At 39.8% G+C, this 23,477-nt stretch overlaps 1 protein-coding gene across 1 annotated transcript; it reads right to left on the reverse strand.

Annotated features, from left to right (window-relative positions):
- Positions 1-379: 379 nt before the first annotated feature.
- Positions 380-17,813, reverse strand: LOC121520171 (sal-like protein 3). Its single transcript, XM_041803520.1, has 4 exons — positions 17,354-17,813; positions 12,191-12,772; positions 8,733-9,497; positions 380-6,737 (listed from the first exon to the last, which is right to left on the reverse strand). Exons 1-4 carry the CDS (start codon positions 17,598-17,600, stop codon positions 5,935-5,937), a joined length of 2,397 nt encoding a protein of 798 aa, XP_041659454.1. The 5' UTR covers positions 17,601-17,813; the 3' UTR covers positions 380-5,934.
- Between the last annotated feature and the right edge of the window lie 5,664 nt (positions 17,814-23,477).

Genomic DNA, 23,477 nt, shown 5'->3' on the forward strand with positions numbered 1-23,477 from the left:
ACCCTAGGGAGAAAAGCAGAAAATTGAAGGAGCTAGGGATGTGCCATATGTGCAGATGGAAAACATATGCTAATATTTAGAGTCAAATTCTTCATTTTCCAGTGTTTATCCTTGCAAATTGTGTTCTAAAGACTAAAGTTTGTTTCTTAGTTCATCCTTTAACCTTAAAGTGTATTTTAAGGACTTAAATTTTAGGTCTTAACTAAAATTATATATCCAAATTGGTAGCAGAATTGCCTCAAATTACTTAGGAAAAATTGGCATATCAAATAAAGAAAAAAATACATTATCATTTATCCATTAAAATAACATACAACAATCATTTTGGTACACTTGTAAATAAAAAAACAGTTTCCAGACTCCACATTTTGCTGACATTTTTTCAGTTTTATTTAAAAATACAAAAAGCTAAACAAAGATAACTGGATATGTTCATTATACTTATCCTTTAAACATAATTTAACATGTGATCAACTGTATTACTTGATTACCCGTGAATCATGCTACATATGGATATAAAAAGGACAATTATTGATCAGTGAGTCTGTGTAGTAAATTACATAAAACTGAAAACACCATAAAAACAGGAGAAAATATTGAACATTTAAGTTGGCAACAAGGTTTTGAATCTCTGAACTTACAGGATTCAAGATTCAGTTTGAAAAATGTCGGCACTTATCGTACTGTATCAAAGAGGGTTTTGTTTAACAGGCGCTCCTTCTGCGAGCTTAGCTGGAGTGTTGGTTTTGTCAAACTGTTTTAATGACCTCTTTGAGACTAGCCACCCTTTTCAAACAAATGCACAAAGCAGCAAATATTCCAGACTATTCCATGTTCAGTGGTAATACTGGCTGTTTATTGTTCGATTCACACAACTTCCTTTCTCCGAGAAGGGCAACTCATTTTACCACCTACCAAGAGAAACAAAAACACCATCTACAGCAGCATACAGACTTCAGCGACAACAGGTTAACTGAGATTTGCTAGTTATGGAGAACACCGCCCATTTCCATCCATGCCACCTGAAAAATTTCTGGAAATTGTAGGGTAACCTACCAAGAGTATTTACTGACTTGTTAGTTCACACTTGTCCCTTACAGCAGGAAGTTTTCCTGCAGGTTGGATGTCAGGCAATGGAGGTATCAAGGAAAGGGGAAATACTAGGGGGCTGGGAGACAGTAGAGAGGGAAAACCTCTGCTTGCATTCCCACACACAGCTCACACTGGAAAACTCAAGATATTTTCAGGAGTTTTGCACTTCGTGTGAGTGCAAATCAGAGTGTTGAAATGAGCACCCTGAAAGAAATAGTCTTCTGAGATACATCACGTCACTTACTTGTAAAGCTGGTCAAAAACAGCCTTCAAAGTAAAAGGTCCCACAAAGAGTGGAGTTTCAAAACACTTGAACTTTGCATTGAGGTGTTATTTTCCCAACATAAATAAACCTTGAAATTAATTTTCCTTTCCATTTTCTCCAACAAATCATAATCCTGTTTTGAGAATCCATATAATATTCATTTTTTTGTCATTTTGGATTTTGTACAAGTGAAACCTTGGACTAAATTAAAAAAGGCACAGAATTTGCTCCACTTTCGGTAGAATTAAAAGCAGAATACTTTTCAATCAACAAAACACAAGCACCTTTGGAGTACAGCGCTCTGCAAGGACCGTTTTAGTTTAACTTATAGACACCTTTATCTGCCCGTTTTAGCAAAGTATCTTTTTTGTTTGTTTTTTTTACAGACTGTACATTATGACTTATAAATATTTAACCCTTGGTGACACCTCCTAAATTATCCTTCAGAATATCTCTGGCAACAGCAATAATATCTTATCAAAGCTGTTTACATTCTAAATAAAGACCCTTGAGCTGTTCATACCGTGATTTGTCCAAATTCCTATCTCTTCAATATCCAGCAAATTCATTTTGTTTTCTTGTTCTGAATATTGTGTTGTCTGAAAAAAGAAACCCATCTCTTTAAAGTGTTTTGAAAAAACCTTGTTTTCATGTCAGTCTAAATGCAGTGACAGTCCATCTACGATGTAAGCAAATCCACTCTGATCTGTTCCTCAATGACAACATTACACCACAGAATGAAATTCCACCTGATAATGTGAAACTTAAATAACAAATGTTGATATTATATAGTTAAGGGAAGACAAACCTGTGAGGCCAGTTATCTTAGCAGTCTATTGTGGCATGACATTTGATACTGACCTCAAATTAAAACACAAAAACATAGTTATGCAGTTTCTACTGCGTGCACAGTGATCACATCGGTTGCACTGCTCACAGGATTTAGAGATTGTTGTTCCCCCCTTGCTCGCGGTAAATATCAGGAATATGTTTTGCTGCGTTCCAACATTGTCTCACCTGGACTTTTTGCAGGAACATTACTAAGGGAGCCGGCAGGAAGAAACTGAAGTTAGGGTGGAAACATCTTATGGCAGTTACCACTCCTTAAATGGTTATTGACATACATAAGGGATCAGGAGCCGAGTGCACCAGCTGATTGTACGACTGGCTGAAATGTTGCCGGACTTAGCTACAACCTTGAGAGACCTTGTGAGGCGCTAATTTGACTGAAAAGACTCCTCATATAAGACAGAGAAGCAAGGCAGGCGCAAGGGGCATTTTAAACACTGTGCAAGATACGTTAATGTTTATCACAAGTCATGGTAGATCACGCTATAAGAAGCCTTTCCTTGGCTCTACCAGGAAATTATGACTTCTTTTTTTCTTTTTGGTTTGTGTTGTGTTGTGAAAATCTTCTGTAAATAGTTGTTTAGAAGTTGGGACGGAAGGGAAGTGTGTTACTCTGCAACATTCCCCGTTCAGCAAGCGTTAATGTGAGCACACATGACAAGACCAAATGCGACCCTGACAGTCCCATGCTGCACTTGGTACATTCAGTGTAAAGGTGAGTTGCAGCTAAGTTGGACGTAGGAGATAAGACGGACTTTATCTAGACCCAGCTGGTGCACTGGCTCCAGGTGAGTGACACGGGCGGTTGCTAAGAGCAACAAATGTTTCTGCAACCCAGAAAGCAATAGCTTTTGCTACTGAAGGCAAAGCGTTAAGCATGGTTGCTGAAAAAAATGAGCAAATGTGCAAATACGAAATACTGTAGTTCCTCGAGTATCTATTCAAAGCTGGCTACAGAGGCACCAGAACTCACAAACACACCCTACGTTTAAATGCCGATTTTTACAGTAGAAATAAGCCTGTATACAGCCTGGTAGAAATAACCATTTTGGTTAGAGTAGTTCATTTTTATTGTCATTTTACTCTTTTAATGTTCTTTTATTAAAAACGATCTGTTTGAAAGTCTGTAAATTAATTTAAATTGTTTGATTTATAAAACTGCCTCGCCTTATGCATTTCCCTCTGTATCTTTTAACACCTAAAAAGGTAATGTAATAATGTCGCTACTTTCTTGATGACGAGATGAGTGTAATTATGTCTTTTACATGACAGCTATCTAGGTATCTTTAAGAAGTAATGCTAATAGTCATACAGCCATTTATGAGTAGTATGAGGTGCTCTTCTACCATAAGTACAACCAGAACTATTAGGTTTCAGTACTCTTCTCAAGGAACTAGATGGTCCCTGAGGCTCAGTGTTGTCTGCGTTTCCATCAGGAAGTCCTGGCATCCTGATGAAACCAGGTTTTAGGAAGACAAAGTAAATCAATACAATAATGTGAAATTAGATTTTCTTATCAAACGAGTGTAGGTGCTCGGTCACCAAAGTGATGGCTTTCCAAAACTCATTCCAAACAGGGCAGCTGGGCTTGGTTTTGGTCTCTTTAGTTGAGCTCTAAAATTGACAGGAGCCTACAACAAATGTCTGTCAACCGTTAAAATGGTAATGATCTGGGTGTAAGGGTCACTGGCAAAGTGTTTGACCTAGTTACTGATCAGAGACCTTCACTGCTGCAGCCCTAACCCCCATAGTTCTTAGGAAAGTACTACCACCTGAGCAGAAACTCTTGATGTGGTAGATTCATCATCCTAGAACTCAATTTAGACCCTGGTTCCTGCAGTAGGAAAACACCTAAATTCGAGGAAGTTCTTCCTGCAGGGCCAAAGGAACTATTTAATCTTCCACTTATCCAGGGCCAGGTCACTGTGGCAGCAGGCTAAGCTAGTCAGTCCAGACATCCCTCTCCCCAGCAACATTTTCCAGTTCCTCCTGGGGGATTCAGGGGTGTCTCCTGGCCAGATGAGATATATGATCCCTCCAGTGAGTCCTGGGGGTGCCCTGGGGTAAGGGAGACGTTCAGGAAGCATACTGATCAACCGTGCCTGAACCACCTCAACAAGCTTAAGGAGCAGCGACTCCTTGAGTTCTCTCTGGATGTCTGAGCTCCTCACTCTATCTCTAAGACTGAGCCCAGCCACCATCCTAAGGAGTCTTATTTAGACTGCTTGAACCCGCAATCTCATTCGTTCAGTCATTACCTAGAGCTTATGACCATAGATAAAGGCTGGAACAAAGACTGGCTAGTAAATTGTAAGCTTTGTCTTCCAGCTCAGATCCCTCTTCACCACAATGGTCTGGTCCAACATCTGCGGTACTGCCAATGCTGCACCAATTAGCCAGTCAATCTCATGGTCCATTCTACCCACACTCGTGAACAAGACTCCAAGATACTTGAACTCCTTCACTTGGAGCAAAGACTCTCCACCCGAAGGGAGCAATCCACCGTTTTCCAAGAGAGTACCATGGCCTTGGAGGTGCTGACCCTCATCCCAGCCACTTTGCACTAGGCCACCCCTAAACCACCCTAGTGCCGGCTAGAGGTCCCTGGCAGAAGAAGCCAACAGAACCACATCGTCTGCAAAAAAGCAGAGACGATATTCTGAGGTACCCAAACCTGCGCCTCAAGATTCTGTCCATGAAAACCACAAACAGAATCAGAGATAAGGGGGCAGCACTGGTGGAAGCCAACTGCCACTAGGAACATGTCCGACTTTGTGCCTAGGATGCAAACACAGCTCTTACTTGGTCATACAGGGACCTGATGGCTCATCACTGCTGTCCCCCATATTCCCGTAGTATCCCCCAGATGACCCCTTGTGGGACACCATCGTAAGCATTCTCCAAGTCCACAAAACACATGTAAACTAGATGAGTAAACTCCCTTGCTCCCTCAAGAAGCCCTGCAAGGGTAAAGAGCTGGTCCACTGTCCCAAAACCAGGGCAGAATCCACACTGTTCCTTCTGTATCAGTGGTGTGACAAGTTGTGATAACTTTTAGTTGAAAGCACCTTTTGTCTGAATAGTTCATGACTTCGTAGGCACAAACTGTGTGTGGGATGATTCTTTTTTATAAATTTTATATATTTTTGGCTCTAACAAGGATACTCATGAGAAATAATGAAGGACATGGCTGATATGACTGCAAGCCAGTGAGTAATAGATGGTTTTCAGGAGTCTAAGGACCCACTTCAGGTTCACCTCTTTGTTCCTAGCAGTTAATTTCAGTCAGTGTTTTCAATACTGTGACCACAGTATTGCTGATTGGTTTTGTTAACCAAATGGCTGGCATGATCCAAGCTTTGTCCAACTGAACACTTTATACAGTCGCTGCATGAGACACTTAACATAGTTTGCTTTCTTCTTACAGTAATTAAGATATTAGGCTGAAATTTCACAAGCTTCAACCTTCTGTGTTTATGATTAACAATGCTCAATCATCTCAAAGAGTCCTCAATACATGACTGGATGGAGTGGGTCAACGTGGCAGGATCACTTGAAATGTGACGGAAGCTTTTGGAAGTTTTGGACATTTCAAGTATTGCTGTAGCTCTCAGTCAGATTTGGCAGTGAAGAAAAAATAAACTAGTGCCAAGACTTGATGAGATGCAGCTAAGTGAGGGATATTTTGCAGTGTTTTTCCTCGACATGTGGGTTACAAATGATTTTTTTTATTCTGCGTGCAACTTGAGGTGCAGCTTCAGAATGCTCATTTGATTAAAATTTTTCCCACATATATGACAGCTGAAGGTCTGCTCACTGATCGTCTGACACTGATGCCTCTGGTATAACTCGAAACTATCAAAGCTTTGCCCACAAGTTGAGCATATAAAGCAGTTCTGTCTGGTTCCATCCCCACCACAGCTGTCCTCATTGCCGCCCGAGGTGATCATTTCAAATTCAAACACCCTTCCCTCAGGGTTTCCCTCACCCAATGAGGTGTAATCGTCAATAGTCACAGCCTGTATAATGTGATGATTTGGCAGCTCAGGTGCTAGAGTCAAATCTGAATTCCTTGACTGTATTCCCATGATCGTATACGGATCACTGTGCATTATGTCATCCTTGTCTTTGTTGTCTATAAAAGGCAGGTCTTTAATCGGTGAGGTGTATCCTTCCTGCTCATTGGCTGCTCCAGGACTGATGTGATACTTGACATCAGGTAAGAGTATGCAGGCATCTGGATCACTGGTATCACTCCTTGTTTCCATCCCAGATGACCACAGCTGACTTTGATCGTTTGCTCTGATGCCGTTATTGTTCCCTGGTCGACCTACAGTCTGAAGACCCTTCCCACTCGACTCCAGCTTAACCATCACTGCTTGCTCACCAGTGGCATCGGTATATGCAGAGCCGGGTACCTGACCTTCAGCAGCTGTTGGCCTGTGTTTGGATTCTGGCTGGTCCTTCGGCAGAAGATTATCAGACATTGAAAACATGACATGATGAGACTCCAGCATGTCTGTGTTTCCTCCTGTTAAATGAACAAACAGAAATCATGAACTCACTTTTTGTTGGCTCCTTACATTGAAGTAGTGTCCTTGTACAAAACACTGGTGCAGCTCAAAAAATTGAATAGCATGACAAAATTCATTTTTGCTGTGATTTAATTCAAGAAGTGAAACTTCCATATGTTATAGATCCACAGACACAGGGTGAAATATTTCAAGACATTTTTTGTTTGAATCTTGATGATTACAGCTCATGACAATCAAAAATCCACTATCTCAAAATACTAGAATGTTGTAGAAAAGTCCAATCTGCAAAGGTGCCCTGAGCCTTTATTCTCTCACTCTGGGTCAGTACACAACCACAATCTTGGGCAGGACTGCTGTCTTGACAGTTGTCCAGGAGACACTCACTGACACCCTCCACAAGGAGGGAAAGCCACAGAAGGTCATGCTGAAAGGGCAGGCTGTTCTCAGAGGCTGTATCAAAACATATTCATGGCAAGTTGACTGGAAGGGAAAAGTGTTGTAAGAAAAGGTGCACAAAGGTACAGATTCAAAAACTTGGTTGAAGTCTTGATCCACTGAGGCTGAAGTCAGGGGCACAGACTTGTCAAGGAAATGGACTACAAGTGTTGTGATCTTAATGTCAAGCCACTCCTGAACTACAGACAAAACATATTTTATTGGTATCTTGTTATGTCCTAGTATTTTGACAAAGAGTGATATTTTCATTTTCTTGAGCAGTAAGCTGTAATCAGCAAGATTAAAACAAGATAAGTTTGAAATATTAGGAAGAATTTTGGATATATGGAAATTACGCTTTTTCACAGGAAATAAATGCACTTTTTTCATGATGCTGTAATTTCTTGAGATGCACTAGTACAGATTAGAGATGGGCTAATCCACTTTCTTTCAGTCCTGATCTGATTCGAGTAAATCAGTACAATATCCAATATGAAATACAACATTTTTTAAATCATAATTAATATTCTTGTCATTGGTATTATATGAAAGATTACACAAAGCTCTAGTAAACTTGAAACTGTACATCTTATTCAAAGACCAAAAATGATTTAAATGCATGAACAATGTCATTCCCAATGGTAAACTTCATGCTGGCTTCACAAAGCAACAGGAAGCAGCAACAAACGTCATATTTAAACCTGCAGAGCAAGCAACAGCAGCACAGGGATACTGCAGGACAAACTGAATAAAATTAAAGAGTATTCTTGTTAAAAGTAAATTAAAAGAAATAAGTATCTGCAATTTATTAAAAACCTCTTCAACTACTTAAAAAGAAGATTAAACTAAACAGGATGTATCTTGAGACTACTGCAGCAGGTAGCAACAGATGTCAAGTTTTCAAACTAAAATCTACTTTAAAAAGCAAGCTGCGACTGAAAAAAACTTTATTTCCTGATGTGGGCATCCACAACAAAAGCATTTGGGAAAAACAAGAACTACAGACTTATTTTGAAAGGTTTATCGGAAGTACGGTGTTTATCATGGATTTAACTTCGCTTTAGTGGCCACTGTGTTAACAGTCAGCCTGGCTGTCACTCTATTCTCTGACTTTGCTATAGCTGCATCGCTGCATCATCATGGACTTAAAACGAAGGACTCATGGGTTAAAACACCTAAACACAGTTGTTTAGGTTACAGTAATATGAGTCATTGCAGTTTGCACTAAAGCCACAGACAGGCAGTCAGAGTATGATTGCTTCATGTTGCATTATTACAGCACACCTTTTACCTCATTACTGTGCTTCACATTAATCATGCAGACACCAAGAGGTGACATTTGTCTCATCTGACTGCTCTTAAGTGTCACTGAAATTTGATGATGAGTGGACTCAGAATGAGCTTTTGTGTCTCATAAAGCATACTTCTAAGCTAGCACAGTACGCAGACACAAGGCAGATCTTTCAGCGTCTGGACATGTTTTTTCCTCTTTAAGCATTACTTAAAAACAATTTCTGTAGTCAGTATCTTATCTGGTAATGTGATGGCCCTCTTACCATTTCTGTGCGTCTTCATGTGTCCTTTCAGGCTGCTCTTCTGGTTGAAGCACCTCCCGCAGATATGACAGCCATACGGCTTCTCCCCTGTATGAATCCGTAAATGTCTCTCCAGGTGACCGGCGCGAACAAAGATCTTACCGCAGTACGAACAGAGGAAGCATTTCTTTGGTTTGATCATATGAAACGACCCATCTCCTGTCTGCATGTGGTGATTCAGCGTAGATCCCACCATACCGTGCAATCCGGCTTCGCCTGATAACATGAGTGTATCTGAGGATCCATAAGGGGTTTGGGACATCATGCTGTTTTTCTGTTCTCCGTATGGTTTCTCTGGGAAGGAGAATGTGCTACATGAGGCTTCAGCTGGTGGAGAGAGAATTTGATTTATTCCCTGGAAGGATGGCATACTCTGCGCTGAGCTGCTGTGATACTCCGTCCTGCTGATCTCTGAGCCGTTTTGTTCTTGTAATGTGGACATCCACTGCTGGCCGTCTCTTTGAAATGATGTAAAATTCTCACTGAGGTTGTCTCCTCCTTCCTTCTGCTGGTTTCCTTCTTCAGAGACCGGCTGAGTTATCTTCTCCTCTGTAGGCTCAGATTTCACTCGTACAGGTGGTGGGACAGCATCCTGCTTCTTTGACAGGACCTCCTCTGCTTTCTTCTGGCTCTCTTTGTCAGGTTGATGAGTATCAGGATGTGGGGTCACCTCAGGGATCTGCTTCTCTTGATTCACTTGGATCTGAGGTGGTTGTTGCTGCATATCTGTTTGAATAAAAAACAGCAAGAAAAACTCAAAATTTTATCTTTTTCTTAGCATTTTAACAACAAACAGCATATAAAGTTTAATGGACAAACTAAACACAAGTCCCTAAATCATCTGTGCAGCCTTTTTTTTTGCTTTGCATTTAATCAACATTTGCATGCATGACAGCGACTATTAGTTACAGATCCCTCTTGTGAATATGCCAAATATCCTTCTGTACTCCAGGATGATAATTGTGATATGCTACCTCATCAACAAGCCTCCTCACAGGCAGCTCACCAGCTATGATTTTGAGTATCTACTGAAACACTGCAACAGGTAAGCAATCTTATTGGGTGTTTTTATACAATGTGCTGTTGATGAATGCAGGATTGGATGGCCATCCCTACCACCCCAGTACAGTGTCATTCTGTAGGAAATGTTGGGATGTTTTTATTATTTTAAAGATGCCAACAACGACCCTTTTCCTGCTTCCACATCTACCACGCAGCCTTTTTCTGCATTAGAAGTGTCAGAATCAAGAGAAGTCAATATTCTGTGCATGATTCCTGAAATCTCACATCAGAATTCAGGCCTTGACTTACTACTTTGGCATTAAGACAAGCAAAACATCAGTTAAAAGTCACCTTAACAGGTAGACTAGGTGCAGCACAACTCGTGACGCTGAGTCAAACCATTCCAGCACACAGCCAACGGTAAACATTATCAGGAGCTCTGACACAGGCTGAAGTTGGTAGGGTAGGTTTGGTGAAACAAGCAATTAAAAAAAAAAAAGGGCAGGACTTAATTTTTTACCATCACAAAATCATTCAGTTATTTGCTCACCCCCGTGGCTGGTAGGTTGACCTGACACTGCTCAGCAATTCCCACATTTGGCTGGTGGCAGGTGCTAATTTCCCACCCAGGTGTGCACACAAATGTCATGCCACTCCAGCTTAAGTCAGGGCCCTTGCTGGGCATCCCCGTCATAAAGGCTGGATCAGCTGCTGCATGGCATGTCATGTTACTTTGATAACAGCCTGCTGCTGTGGACTCACCTGTTTACACCTGTGTTAACTACCAACATCAGCCCTACATTTATTATTATTATTTTAAGAGTTAAAGTGAATCTGAGAGCTGATTAGCTTCAACTGCTTTAACTACCAATATGATTCCTCTGCATTTTATATTCATCTTAGCAGCTAACGCCAACATTCAGGCTGTGTCCAAAACCACTCACTCCTTCCCTACTCCCTTTCCACTATATCGGTCACTACTCCATCGCCGTCTAACAATTAAAAGGTTTAGCAACAACGGCTCGTAGATTTCCATGACAACTGAGGATGAGGATCGAAAACAACTGTGGAATTTCACTGAAAACTAATATTAAATGCAACGTGTTTTCACAAAAAATAAAAATACCAACAGATAGATAATAGTCTTCAGCTCGTAAAGTTCGTTAATTAACTTCAATTTTGCAAATTCCACTGTGGATTTCTACACTGGATTGATACGTTAACAAATAGGACTTCATTATATAGTGCACTACATAGTGAATAGAGAGTGATTTCAGACACAACCTCAGTATTTTATCAAACATGGCTACTGCTCTACTCTTCACATGTTGTTACTATCCTACCAACACTGTAGCCATATAGAAGAAAATAGCTTTAAGATACACTTATAGCCTGGACAGCTATAAATGTATCTTAGTGCTTCTGCTCTGTTTGTTTTTCTTTACAAGTTTCTTTCTATCCACTTACAAACACAGCTCCAGCTAATGGCTGAGTCTGGTTCTGCTAATGGTTTCTGCCTGGGAAAAGGAAGTTCTTCCTTGCCACTAATACTTTGCTACATGAGACTCAGTGTAAAACTCATGGTGGATTCATATTGGGTCTTTTAAATAATATAACAGAGTACAGTCTAGACCTGCCCTCTTTGTAAAGTGTCTTGAGATAACATTAGTTTTGAACTGGAGCTATATAAATAAAGACTGATTGACTGAACAAAGCTAGTGATTCATATTTTTCAGTTTATAATGACAGCCATTAAAATGTTAGCTCGGTTTTGTATCACTGTGAGTTATTTGGGGGCTCAGCTTTTTTAAGACACATATGGGAAGGGGCTCTGAGTGGAGACCGGGGACAACTGTCATAAAGGATGTAAAAAGCGTTTCTTCTTATAGCCAGCCAGGTGAAGACAGCTGTCAGCCGACAACTTGTAAACCACTACCCCCTTAAATCGTCTTCTTTCCTGAACCACACAGATTTCCTCTGCTAGCTCTCCTCTCTGATGCAGGGGAAACTTCTGACTGAATTAAACCAAAAAGAAAACCAAAAATAACAAAGCTACAGGTGTGTCAGGGAGATTTAGGAGTGTGTTTTTAATAAAGTGATAAAATACTGGTCCTCAAAATGACTCACAGATATTCTAAACAGCATTCATTAAACCTTGAGCTTCGAGACAATTATGGACCGCCTAATTACACATAAATCAGCCATTCTGTACAAGCCAGTTTCAGATATTTGTTATGAGAATGAAGAAAGATAAATTTAACACAGAGGGCTTACTTGCCCTCTTTTGCCCCATAAAGTTATAAAAGTCAACATGCAGATTTATTGACTAAAGCAAGATTTATACTTCTTGATATTCTCTATAATCTTTTTCCAAGTTTTACTGCAGCAACACTTAACCAAAGAAGTCTTATACTTACATTTTCTGTGAATCTTTGTGTGCTCCTTTAGGCTGCACTTCTGATTGAAGCGTCTCCCACAGATGTCACAGCGATACGGTTTCTCACCAGTATGAATCCTCTTATGCCTCTCAAGGTGTCCCGATCGCTCAAAATATTTGCCGCAGTACGGACAGTGGAAGCCTTTCTTGAACATTAACCGCTTATTCGTCCTCCTCCACGATGAGTTGAATGAGTTACGGTACTGACTGTAGCCGAGCAGTCCACGGCTGAACTGGCTCGGCTGAAACCCACTGGTGCTTGTGCAGGGCTCAGCCAGACCAGGGTCCAGAGAAGACTCAGGCAGGTATGACATGGAGGTCTGTCCCACATTTAAGTAATCTGAGTTGTTGAGCCCCGACTGAGTTTGTGTTGCCGGTCTCCACTGCGTACCATCACCTTCGTACAAGGTGGGTTGGTCAGACTGACCTCTGACCTCTTCACTTCTTTCTTCAACAGGTTCCTGTTTCACCTTCACCTCAGGTAAGGTCAGGCTGCTTTGAGCTTTTTCACCAAGTACATTTTCCACCAAGATCCTTTCATCACCAACATCTCTCTGAGTATCTGAAAAAAAGAAGTGATAACTGTACGTCAGTCAGTGTTAATATGCATATTAAAGCGATAAGTTACTTCATTCTTATTGGTTAGTGACAGTGATGACTTTTGTGTCTCATACTTGAATATATACAGTCATGTGCAGAAGTTTTAGGCATGTAGGGAACAAAAGATTCGTCACAGGGCCTGATGTGCTGCAACCCACAACTGAAGAGGGGCAGGAGGGGCGGCCAGAGTTAAGCTCGTCATCAACACACGTTTGCCTGGGAAGCCAAGGTCAAGCTCGACAGCATCTCTTTTTTCTGGGCCTTTTCACTCCTGTAATACACCCAGAGACCGCCAGTGGTTTTCTAACCCTTGGGACATCCACAGCACAGCCAGAGGCTCATGGCAACCTACATCCAGGAGGATTGTGTCAATCCTCCTTCCCGCCAGATGGTACCCTCAGGCAGTCTGCTTGCCACACCTACGCCTTACTTCAGCCTCAATTTTTGGCCCAAATATGCCGAAAAGTTCTGCACATCGCGCACCCTTCTGGTCATTATTTGAGATGCAAACAAACTTTAATGAAATATTTCCTTTTAACATTGCACAATTTTGTGCTGTGAAAGAAACACAAAATTTTAAGACTTAAGCAAAGCAGCTCAAAAACAGAAGATGACTATTTGAACACAACAGCTACACTGTGCAGAACACCAGTGCCTGAAGCCATGATTTATGATACTATAAACAACTTCATGCTAACTCATTTTTCTGAATAGGTTAAGAATACAGCAAGACTGTACCATGTATTTTGATGATACATTTTGTACTCTTATTGTTAACATTTTGGTCTGCTTCTGTTTTTGCTCTGTTTTTAGTCTCCACCAGCTCCTTACGCGTAATGCTAATTCAGTAGTTGCTAAATGCTCTGATATGTTCCCATACACATAGATGCCTCTGTCTCTCTCCTGTCTGGCATCAATCCAGTAGCGTAAAGTGGCTTTTAGAGCTTTTTTACTGCTTTGACAGAAAGCAAAGTTATGAGATCAGAGAGTATTAGCAAACACAGTAAATGTATTGATGGATAAACATGAGCTAGAACATGCTAGAAAGCTCTGCAAAATGCTCACTAAAATACAATGGACTTCTTTGTGGGATCATAACTATACCCAGGATCCTTCTCCTTATTATTTAATGCTTTGTTGTTGTAAAATATCATTCATAGTAATATACAGTAAGCATAGAAATGTCAATGCCAACTCCAGTTTAGTTGAAGTACAGTATTGCAGAGCTACACAGAGATATACACGATGTTAACTAGGAGACACATTATTGCCGCCGCACATCACCATCGTTGGTTTGTCGGCTGAGTGTGCATGTCCTCTAAAATTAATGCAGCACGGACATGAGATGTAGTATACACATGTGTGGTAGAGGCAGTGTGGAAGTGGAGGAGGTGTGACAGTCAACACAGCAGTCGAGACAAACTGATAAACCAAGTCCACATTTCTCCACATCTTTACAATGCTGTGAACAGATAAACTCTGTCAGACAGTAATTTAACATTTAAAACTTGAAATAAAAAAATCTGACAGGTGTTACGGTTCAAAAAGTGACCGTGTAAACTGGTGACTTTCAGGGAGGGCCTCTGTGACTGGTTATCTCATTTCAGCTTTTTATAAAACATCTGAAGATGATATTTTGACAATATAACAAAAAAATTAACAAAGAGACATCCACAGCAACTCTTTCTGTTCCCATCAATAATGATGAGATCTACGAACGCAGTCAGCTAAATGTCACCTGTTAACATGGTCACCAATTAAACCGATGCACCGGGAGCATTATGTCCATGCAGAGAAAACTGCTGGGGAAACAAAGTGCAGATGGTGTACTCTGATCCCAGTCATGGGTATGATCTAATGTTTCTGTTGATAATTGATGTTTATTATGTTAGTTTTCAGCTCATAATAATCACCATATTCACTGTATCCATGTTCATAGTTTACATCTCACACATCAGGCAGATGCATATGACTTCAACTCTCACACATGTCCTCTAGCAGTGTTTTCCAGTAACATACATCATGCACAGAAAAGTATATTTACAATCATGAAGCAGCCAGACGTGGTGAAAGGTGAAACTGCATTTAAATCTCCAGCCAGCACTAGAAGAGTTTATAGTGACGTAGGCCAGCTAAAGCTTAAGTATAGATTCCATGCAGAACATTACATGCGGCTATGTTCTCTCTCATCTCTAGTCTCCCTCTGGCTGTAGAAGACCTGAGTGTACTCAGCAATGAGAGCGGAGGAGGGGTGTTCGGAGGAGCAGAGAGAGCATGAGGTGGAGCACACACTCTTTCCAAGGCAGCTTGATTGGCTCTCCTTACTTTCCTTTTTGTTTTATCCAAACAGATTTAAGGCCTTTTATGCTTTCCACATGCATTTCTGGGTTTCTTAGTGTTGTTTTAATTCGGGCTGTAGTTTCCAGGTAGTCCCTTTTTCAGTGTTTGTATTTTTTCATTAGGTAGTTTTCCAGTTGGCAGCTGTAGGGGCATCTTCCTAAGGACATAATGATAATAAGATAGGGGTCCTAGTACAGATCATCGCTGTGTCCGTCATCTCGTCTTTCCTCGTTTTGTTCTGTTTAGCTGCTGTCTACAGCCCCTTTTGTTTCTTTAAACTGACAAACTATTGTTTGCATGCTTGACTGAAATTGAAAATTTAGCCAATAAAACTTGGATTGTTTCATCAGCTTCAACCTGGTTTGGCATTTTGTATTTGGAGCTGGAATCTTGTTATTTGTTACTTGAAATAAAGAGGCTGTAGCGAAGGTATAAACTGAGCTTAAGGTGGCTTTCACACTAGGGGCCCAATCCCGGATCAGAGTGCAACTGAGCCAAAAGTCTGGTACTTTTGGGTAGTGTGAATGCAAACAAACCGCACCCAGGCACCAGGCCTGAATCTAGCCAATAAACGATCTGTTGGAGTCAGTGAGAGGATGTGCAAAGGCAATAAAAGTCTCCTGTCACCTTAAAAGCCGCTGTATCTGCACAGCTTGAGCCCATTTAATCCTCTGAGTTGTAGTAGATGTGCAGATATGAAGAGCGAAGTTGCTGGCATCTTAAAAGTAATTTTAATCATCCATGGCTGCAGGATGGACTTTTTGCCGGGTCAAAACAATAATAATCTTCTAATCCTCTAAAGGGGGAGGAATCGTGCCACAGCGCGGTTCGAAACAAATGGGCCTAATGTGAAAGCACCCTTAGATTCACAATAAACAGAATACTGATATAGTCTGAAATATTCACTTTAGAAAATCTACCAGGGAAATGACGATACCTATCAATACAAGTTAAAATTGATCAAAATACGGGTAATTCAAACTGATTAGACTAGGGGTCCCCAAACTTTTCATCCCGTGACCACCAAAAAACAGAATCAGAGACAGGGGACCCCCACTTCCCTAGTGGTTCAAGTTTTTTGTACAAATTTACATTTTAGGTTCTCACTTAATAACTTTGGTCTTATTTTAATCTGAACTCACTCTGAGAATAGTTTTGACAATAACTGATCAAATTTACCACTTTAAATCATTTTTAAATTTCTCATTATTTTTCAGAAAGCGTCCTGTGACCCCCTTCAGTGTCTTGTGGCCCCTTGAGGGTCCTGGGCCAGACTTTGAGAATCACTGCATTTAATATTAGTATGTATTTTAATATTCTTTTTGACATTCAGAGGGCACGATCTGATTCTTGCTTCTCTTGCTTGCCATCACAACATTAGACCATGTAGCGCCACATTATGTAATAACGCCGCATTATGGAATAACGTAATACATTTTTAATCCATTATGTAATAACGCCGCATTAAGCGGTTAGGGTTAGGGCAAGGTAGTAGGGTATACCCTGGAGCCCACCTTAAGTCCTAGGGTTAAGGCTAGCTGTTCAGTCTGAGGCCCTGAAGGGGGTTATATTTAGGCATAAGTCACTAAGCTGTTAGAGTTAGGGCAAGGTAGTTGGGTAGGGCATACCTTGGAGCCCACACTAAGTCCTATGGTTAGGGTTATTTAACAGTGTGGCACTACAGACCACACTCATCTCCAGTTCCACCCACTTTAACCAATGTTGTCAATGTATTTGTGCAATCTGGACAGTGCTCTCTCTCTCCTTTGTTTAAAAATATGACAGAAGATTAAGCACATTTCTGTACTTTTTAAATATCAATCATTCATATGATTAAGATCTTATTATTTTGAACACATGGTGTTTAAGAAGAGAACAAACACCTTAATATGCAGGAATGTTGCCAATGTTTTTACACAATTTCAACTGAGCACCGAGGTCTGCAATTTCTTTCAACTAAAGATGGAAACTTGCCCAATATTGTGACAAAAGGACATCAGTTATTGTTGCCAGAGAATCAGTATTGTTTCATTTGTACTACAATCATATAAAAGCGTATAGATCTAGTCTTGTTACAACCATTTGGTATTGCTTTACGGAAAAATATTGAAATATGAACCGTGTATCACCACTAGCTTATGGATATGTGATTTCAGGTCCATATCGCCCAGCCCCGTTTGTCTCTGTGTTTGACCCATCTCACCATCTCTCCCCCGGTTCTCAGATCCCAGGGTCTCCCTCGTCTCTCTCTCCTGGACTGCTCGCAGCTCCTTGTGCAGAACCTCGATGTTGCTCTTCAGCTTATTGATCTCATTTTCTCGCTGACACATTTCCAGCCGCAACACCACCATCCCATCTTCAACAACTTTGGAGATTTCTGCCACGGCTGCTTTGGACAGCACATCGATTATGGAGGCGATCTGAGCCCGCAGAGTAACCCCGTTCAACATTGTTACCCAGAAGGCGAGCAGAGTACCGGAGTAGCTTGAACTTTCAACCGAGAAAAGTGGCCCAAACGGCCGGCGCTAAAGCTGTGAATAAGCCGCCCTGGTTAACTGAAACAGGCCATGATGAAGCTGTTGAATGAGCACAAACTGGGGCTGTTTGGCTAGCTTTGTGTCGGTTAAATGTGAGCCGCTTTACGCTAGCAACGGCTAATTGGTACAAAGCATAAACACAGGTTCTCATCTAACGGAAGTGATGTCATAAATACCGTAAACATGGCTCGAAAGGCGCAACTGAAATTGCCGAGAAACTTCCGAGGGAAGATAAAATGTCAAAAAGCATTTCATGGAAGCGTATTACAGAAGGAAATTGCAATACACGGGAATAAATAACACATTGCCTCTTTAATCTAGGAAAACAACACAATTTTTCATCATTTTTTTTCTCTTATTTTTTACTGAGTAAGTGCTATCTCAGAATTGCGAGGGAGTTATGTCACAAAATCAGGAAAACAGGTAAAAAGTAATCAGAAAACTAAAATATTTTGTCATGTGAATGCAATAAGCCTCTATAACATTTGATCTCACACCTGAGGAAGTAATGTTTAAAAATCTGTTGTGCAGTAATATTTTTAAGATTTTGACCAAATGTCAGCTTTAAAACTGACAGCAAAGCTCTCTTAATTTTTATAAAAACAAGAATAAAATCCTTGCAAAGTAATGAACAATTTCTCACCCGTTTCTGAAGGTGCAGTGAGTAATATTGAACATTCGGCGTAACAAACTTGGTAAATAATAAACCTAACATTTATAGCAAGGCCCATCAAAATGACTGTTTTATTACCTGAAGACATGAAATTTAAGGCTGTCAAGATTAATTGAGATTAATCAAGATCCACTAATAGTGCACTTTTATTTTTTAATCGTGATTAATCTCATTCTTTCATTGTCCCTTTAAACACACAGTTGGTCCACATCAGCCTCTCCCTGCAGCCACAGTGATGTAAACTGAGACCACCGTTGCTCCTTCATATCTCGTTTCACTATAAAAACTCAGACAGCTGTGGACAAATCAAAAATCATCTGCTGCATGTGTTATAAAATATTTGACCTTTTTATTTACTGTTCCCTTATTTACTTTGAGATCCAGAACAGGTTAATTTTTCCATGGTTAACTCCATGTCATAATCTTTAATCTACCTATAAAGCAGGGCTGTTTCTAAACAGGAAGTCAATTACCCTTGGTGTAAGACAGTAAAAAAATCCAGAATGACACAAAAGTAGTTCTGGGAGCAAAATATTTGAATCATGAAATGAAATTTTAAAAAAGTGGGGTGCAATTTATCATGATTACCTACAGAAATTCTGGTGTCAATCAAAATTGTAATCTTTTAACAGACCCAATAAAGTAACTTTATTTTTTAGAAACTTAGTAAAAGCCTTTCATTCATACATAGGGAGGGTCCCCCCATGGGCTCCTCCATCCTGGATTTTTGCATCTTACATGATTCTACAGCACCACAGAAGGCACATTTCTCTGAGTACCACTGGCTGTCACTCTTACCACAGGAGAAGTGAGCATTTTAATCTAGAAGCTGACTGTTAGACGTTGTTTATATTCTCAATTTTACTCACTGCACCTGTAAGACTAAGATTTGACTTTTTAGAGCAATTTAACCCTTACAGATGTAAAAACTGGATTTTTGTGTATTATTAAAACACAAGAAATGGACCTGATCCTAAAGACATCTGGACTTGGCTGAAATTATTGGTCGGTCATTTATTTGGTAATTTCAACCAAGTCGGGTTACCTTCCAGGTCAAACCTGGAGTAACCATGATCTTGATGTCAGATATGTCCTGTAGTTCTCTGGTATTTTAACTAGAAAAAAAGATGCTTCAGAATATGTTGTCCACTGCCTGATGGCTTCCAGCTAAATGGGTAACAGCCTCATATTAGCTTTTGCCTGGGGCCTTGGATTCACTTAAACTACTCCCTGCATATAGGGCATATAGTTTCAACATACATGGCATGTATCGGTTATGTGACCTCTTTCAGGCTCCGAGTCAATGCGACCTTTTCCACTCACTGTCAACATGACTTAATGCTGCACACACCTCAGCTTCACAAAGGTCACACAGACCTCATGCTGCACAGCCAACATGGCTCATGATTTGGCATGACTGCATCAAGGGTTAATGTAGTCAGATACAGCCGATACTAATGTACAATTATTTTACAACCAGAGGAAAAAATTTCAAGTTATGCAATGGTGCTTAATTCTTTATCGATTCGTAAAACCCTGATGTAGCAGGTGAGTAGCTTTTTTTTTATGACTCCACTTCAAAAACTGTGATTACTTAAGATACCAAACCCAATGATGATGTGCAATAACTTCTTTATTTATGTCTCCTTATTCAGTCTTTGAATGTCTGCTTTACAGTGTGTCCATTTGAACTGCTTTCAGTAGTTCTGTGGGTAAAAAATTCAAAATGAAATAAAATAATCACAACACAACTGCATTAAACATGTGAAGTAACCCACTAAGTGCGACATAATGTCAGATAAATCTCTAATAGATAAACAAAGGGAACTGATTAAATACATGACGGAGCATAAAATGTTAAAATTTAAAGAAATTTTAAAAACAATTTTCATGCTTTGAATGGTGCAAAAGGCACTGAAGACAACCTTCTGAGAACAGCGTTAACCACTCCTCCACTGTACTGCCTGGTGGTCAGAATGTCTGAAGTTGTAATTTAGGAGTGTAAATTACCACTACCATCACACTGAAACACATACGATTTGTTCCAGCATCCTTTAAGTTTCATTTAAGAGATTTTATCCACAGTGAAAATGTACTGAATTCAAATATTAATCAAAATAAAGTCTGTAAGAGTAACTCCTGAAGAAAATGTAAATCGATGCAATAAACACATTTGCAAACTCAACACATATACCTTAACTGATTTTTTTCTCCATATTTTTAATATTTATTTATAACAATAATACACACAGGTACAGACCCTGACAAATACAAACAAACAACATAAACATATTCACAACAACACAACATATAAGGGAGATCAATGGATGCTCATACTTAAATAAATGTTCAGTTCATCGTCAAAAGGTTCAAACTGTCCTATACAGGGGTTGATCCGTTTTCAAAAACAAGACAAATACAAGCACAGCATTTCTCATATTAACCAGATTTGAGAGTCAATCAGATCAGATTAAATCAGATCAATATTTGTGATGATGATATGTGCCCCCACACCTGCTTCCAAACGGTTTCAGAGCTAAACTTAGTGTCATTTAGTGTATCTGTTATTCGCTCCATGCCTAGAAGATTAAAAAAACTCAAATATCCATGTTTCTATAGAGAAGCATTTTGGTTTATGAATTTTCCAGTTTGACAAAATCATTCTTTTTGCAGCCAAGAAGGCTAAACCAACTGTCTTCCTTTCTTGTCTTGTTTTTAATTGTACAGCTCTATGACCCAACAGACACACAGATGGACATGGAGCAATATTTACATTAATGATCACTGAAATTAACTTACAGACTTCTGTCCAAAATAACTTGACTGCAAGCAGAGCCATAACAAATGCATCAAATTTCCCACTTGTCCACATTTATGCCAACAAAGACTTGAAACACTTGGGCCTATTCTTTTAAGTCTAGAGGGAGTAATATAAGCTCTATGAAGAATTTCCAGCTGTATTACTCTACCTCGGACTGACTTTGAGGTTGTTTTAATGTCACGCCAAATGTTTTCCCACTCTGCAGAAGTAAATTTGACCCCTAAAACAAGTTCCCATTGTGACTCTGTCTTTGAGTTCGGGTTTGGGGAAGAATGAAGCAGCAACTTATATAAACCTGAGACTGCTCCTCTGTTTGATGATAAAAATCTGAATTTTTTATCAATGTCATAATTGTAATCAAAATACTCTTTGGGAAATTTGGAAACAATTGACTTTAACAGGGAGTACTGTAAAAAACTATTTGTATTCAAGTTATATCTTCTTCTAAGTTCCTCTGTTCTCTACGATTTGATAAATTTCTGTGATGTTGTGATTGCACCATACCATATTGACCGGTGGACCCTCCGCAGCTTTAAACGCATTGTTATACCATATCAGGGAGGATGGAAGAGCTGAACTTGTAATGTTCATTCTATTATGAATTTCTCTGCCTATGTCACATGAGAACTTAATAACACAATTGTCCAGGTTTTTAGGTGGAGCAGGGGTGTACCAAAGTGAAGATAATGACACAAATTTGTTCTTCTCCTTTACAAGACGTTCTTCTAGCCAGTCCCAACTTCCTTTGTCTCTACTCTTTTTATAGCCCCAAGTAAGTGAATACCTGGCATTAAATGCAAGATAACACAAATAAACATCAGGGATTCCAAGACCCCCTTTGTCTCTTGGTAAGGATAATTTTTTCCGATTAATTCTAGGCTTTTTGTTATTCCATAGAAAAGAAGAGAACATTCTGATGGCATTATCAAACCAAGATTTCTGAATAAACATAGGAATAGAGGACACTAAAAAATTCAATCTTGGAAGTACATTCATCTTTAACACTTCTGCCCTACCCCATAAGGACAGAGGCAGAGCAGACCATCTTTTAAGGTCTTCCTTTATGTTAATCAGTAGAGGTTTGGCATTTAAGTCCCATATTTCATTGATTTGGCTTCACTTTTAGTCCAATTTATTTTGTAACCTGAAAGGCTGCCAAATGAGTTCATAATTTCTAAAACTCTTGGTACAGGGTGTGAGGGTTTTGACAAAGTCAACAAAATTTCCTCCGCATACATATTTAATTTGAAATCATGACCACCAATCAAAATGCCTGTAATTTCTTTGTCTTGTCGGATAGCACATGCCAACGGTTCTAAGGCTAAAATAAAAAGAAAAGGGGATAGGGGACAACCTTGCCTAGTAGAACGCCAAAGTTGAAAGGGAGCTGAAATCATGCCATTGCTCTTTATTGCTGAGACAGGTTCCTGATATAGTGCTCTGATCCACTGTAAGCACCTTGGACCGAAACCATATCTGGAGAGAGTCTCTAACAGGTACGACCACTCAATTCGATCAAAAGCTTTCTCAGCATCCAGTGAAATTGCTACCACTGGATGCTGAAGAGAGCCATGAATAAAATCAAAGTAATCTCTTGGAATATAAATGGAATCCAAAATCCAGTGAAAAGATTTAAAGTTCTATCTCACTTAAAATCTCTTGATTGTGACATAGCACTCTTACAAGAAACACATCTTTCCAAACAAGAGTCTTTAAAGTTAAAACAACGCTGGGCGGGACAAATTTTCTTCTCTCCAGGTACAAGTGCCTCGAAAGGGGTTTGCGTTCTCATTTCTAAGAAAGTATTGTTTACTGTCTTGGACGTGATCACAGATAAAGAAGGAAGATGGGTGACAGTCTCAGGAGAACTGGAGAATAGTAAAGTTATTTTGATGAATTTATATGCTCCAAATCTGGCACGGGCCAGTTTCTTGTCCTCAATAAATATCTTGCTAACTCAGTTTAAAAATATCCCACTATTAGTGGGAGGGGATTTTAACTTGGTAAGCAATGCATCAATGGACCGCTCAAGTCCACCCCAACCAGCTGATAAATCTCTCTCTCAAGCCTTTAAAGAGCAACTAGAGACACAGTCAGTTATTGATGTGTGGCGCCTTTTTAATACAAAATCAAGAGAATATACATTCTATTCAAAGACTCATAGTTCCTATCCTCGAATTGACTATCTCCTTTTATCAAATTCTTTGATTGCAAATGTTTCAGACTCTACAATTCACAGTCTCCTCATCTCAGATCATGCCCCAATCTCAATAACTTTTTGTCCCACCAATGAAAG

Source organism: Cheilinus undulatus, linkage group 13 (assembly GCF_018320785.1).
Source record: "Cheilinus undulatus linkage group 13, ASM1832078v1, whole genome shotgun sequence".
Lineage (NCBI taxonomy): Eukaryota > Metazoa > Chordata > Actinopteri > Labriformes > Labridae > Cheilinus > Cheilinus undulatus.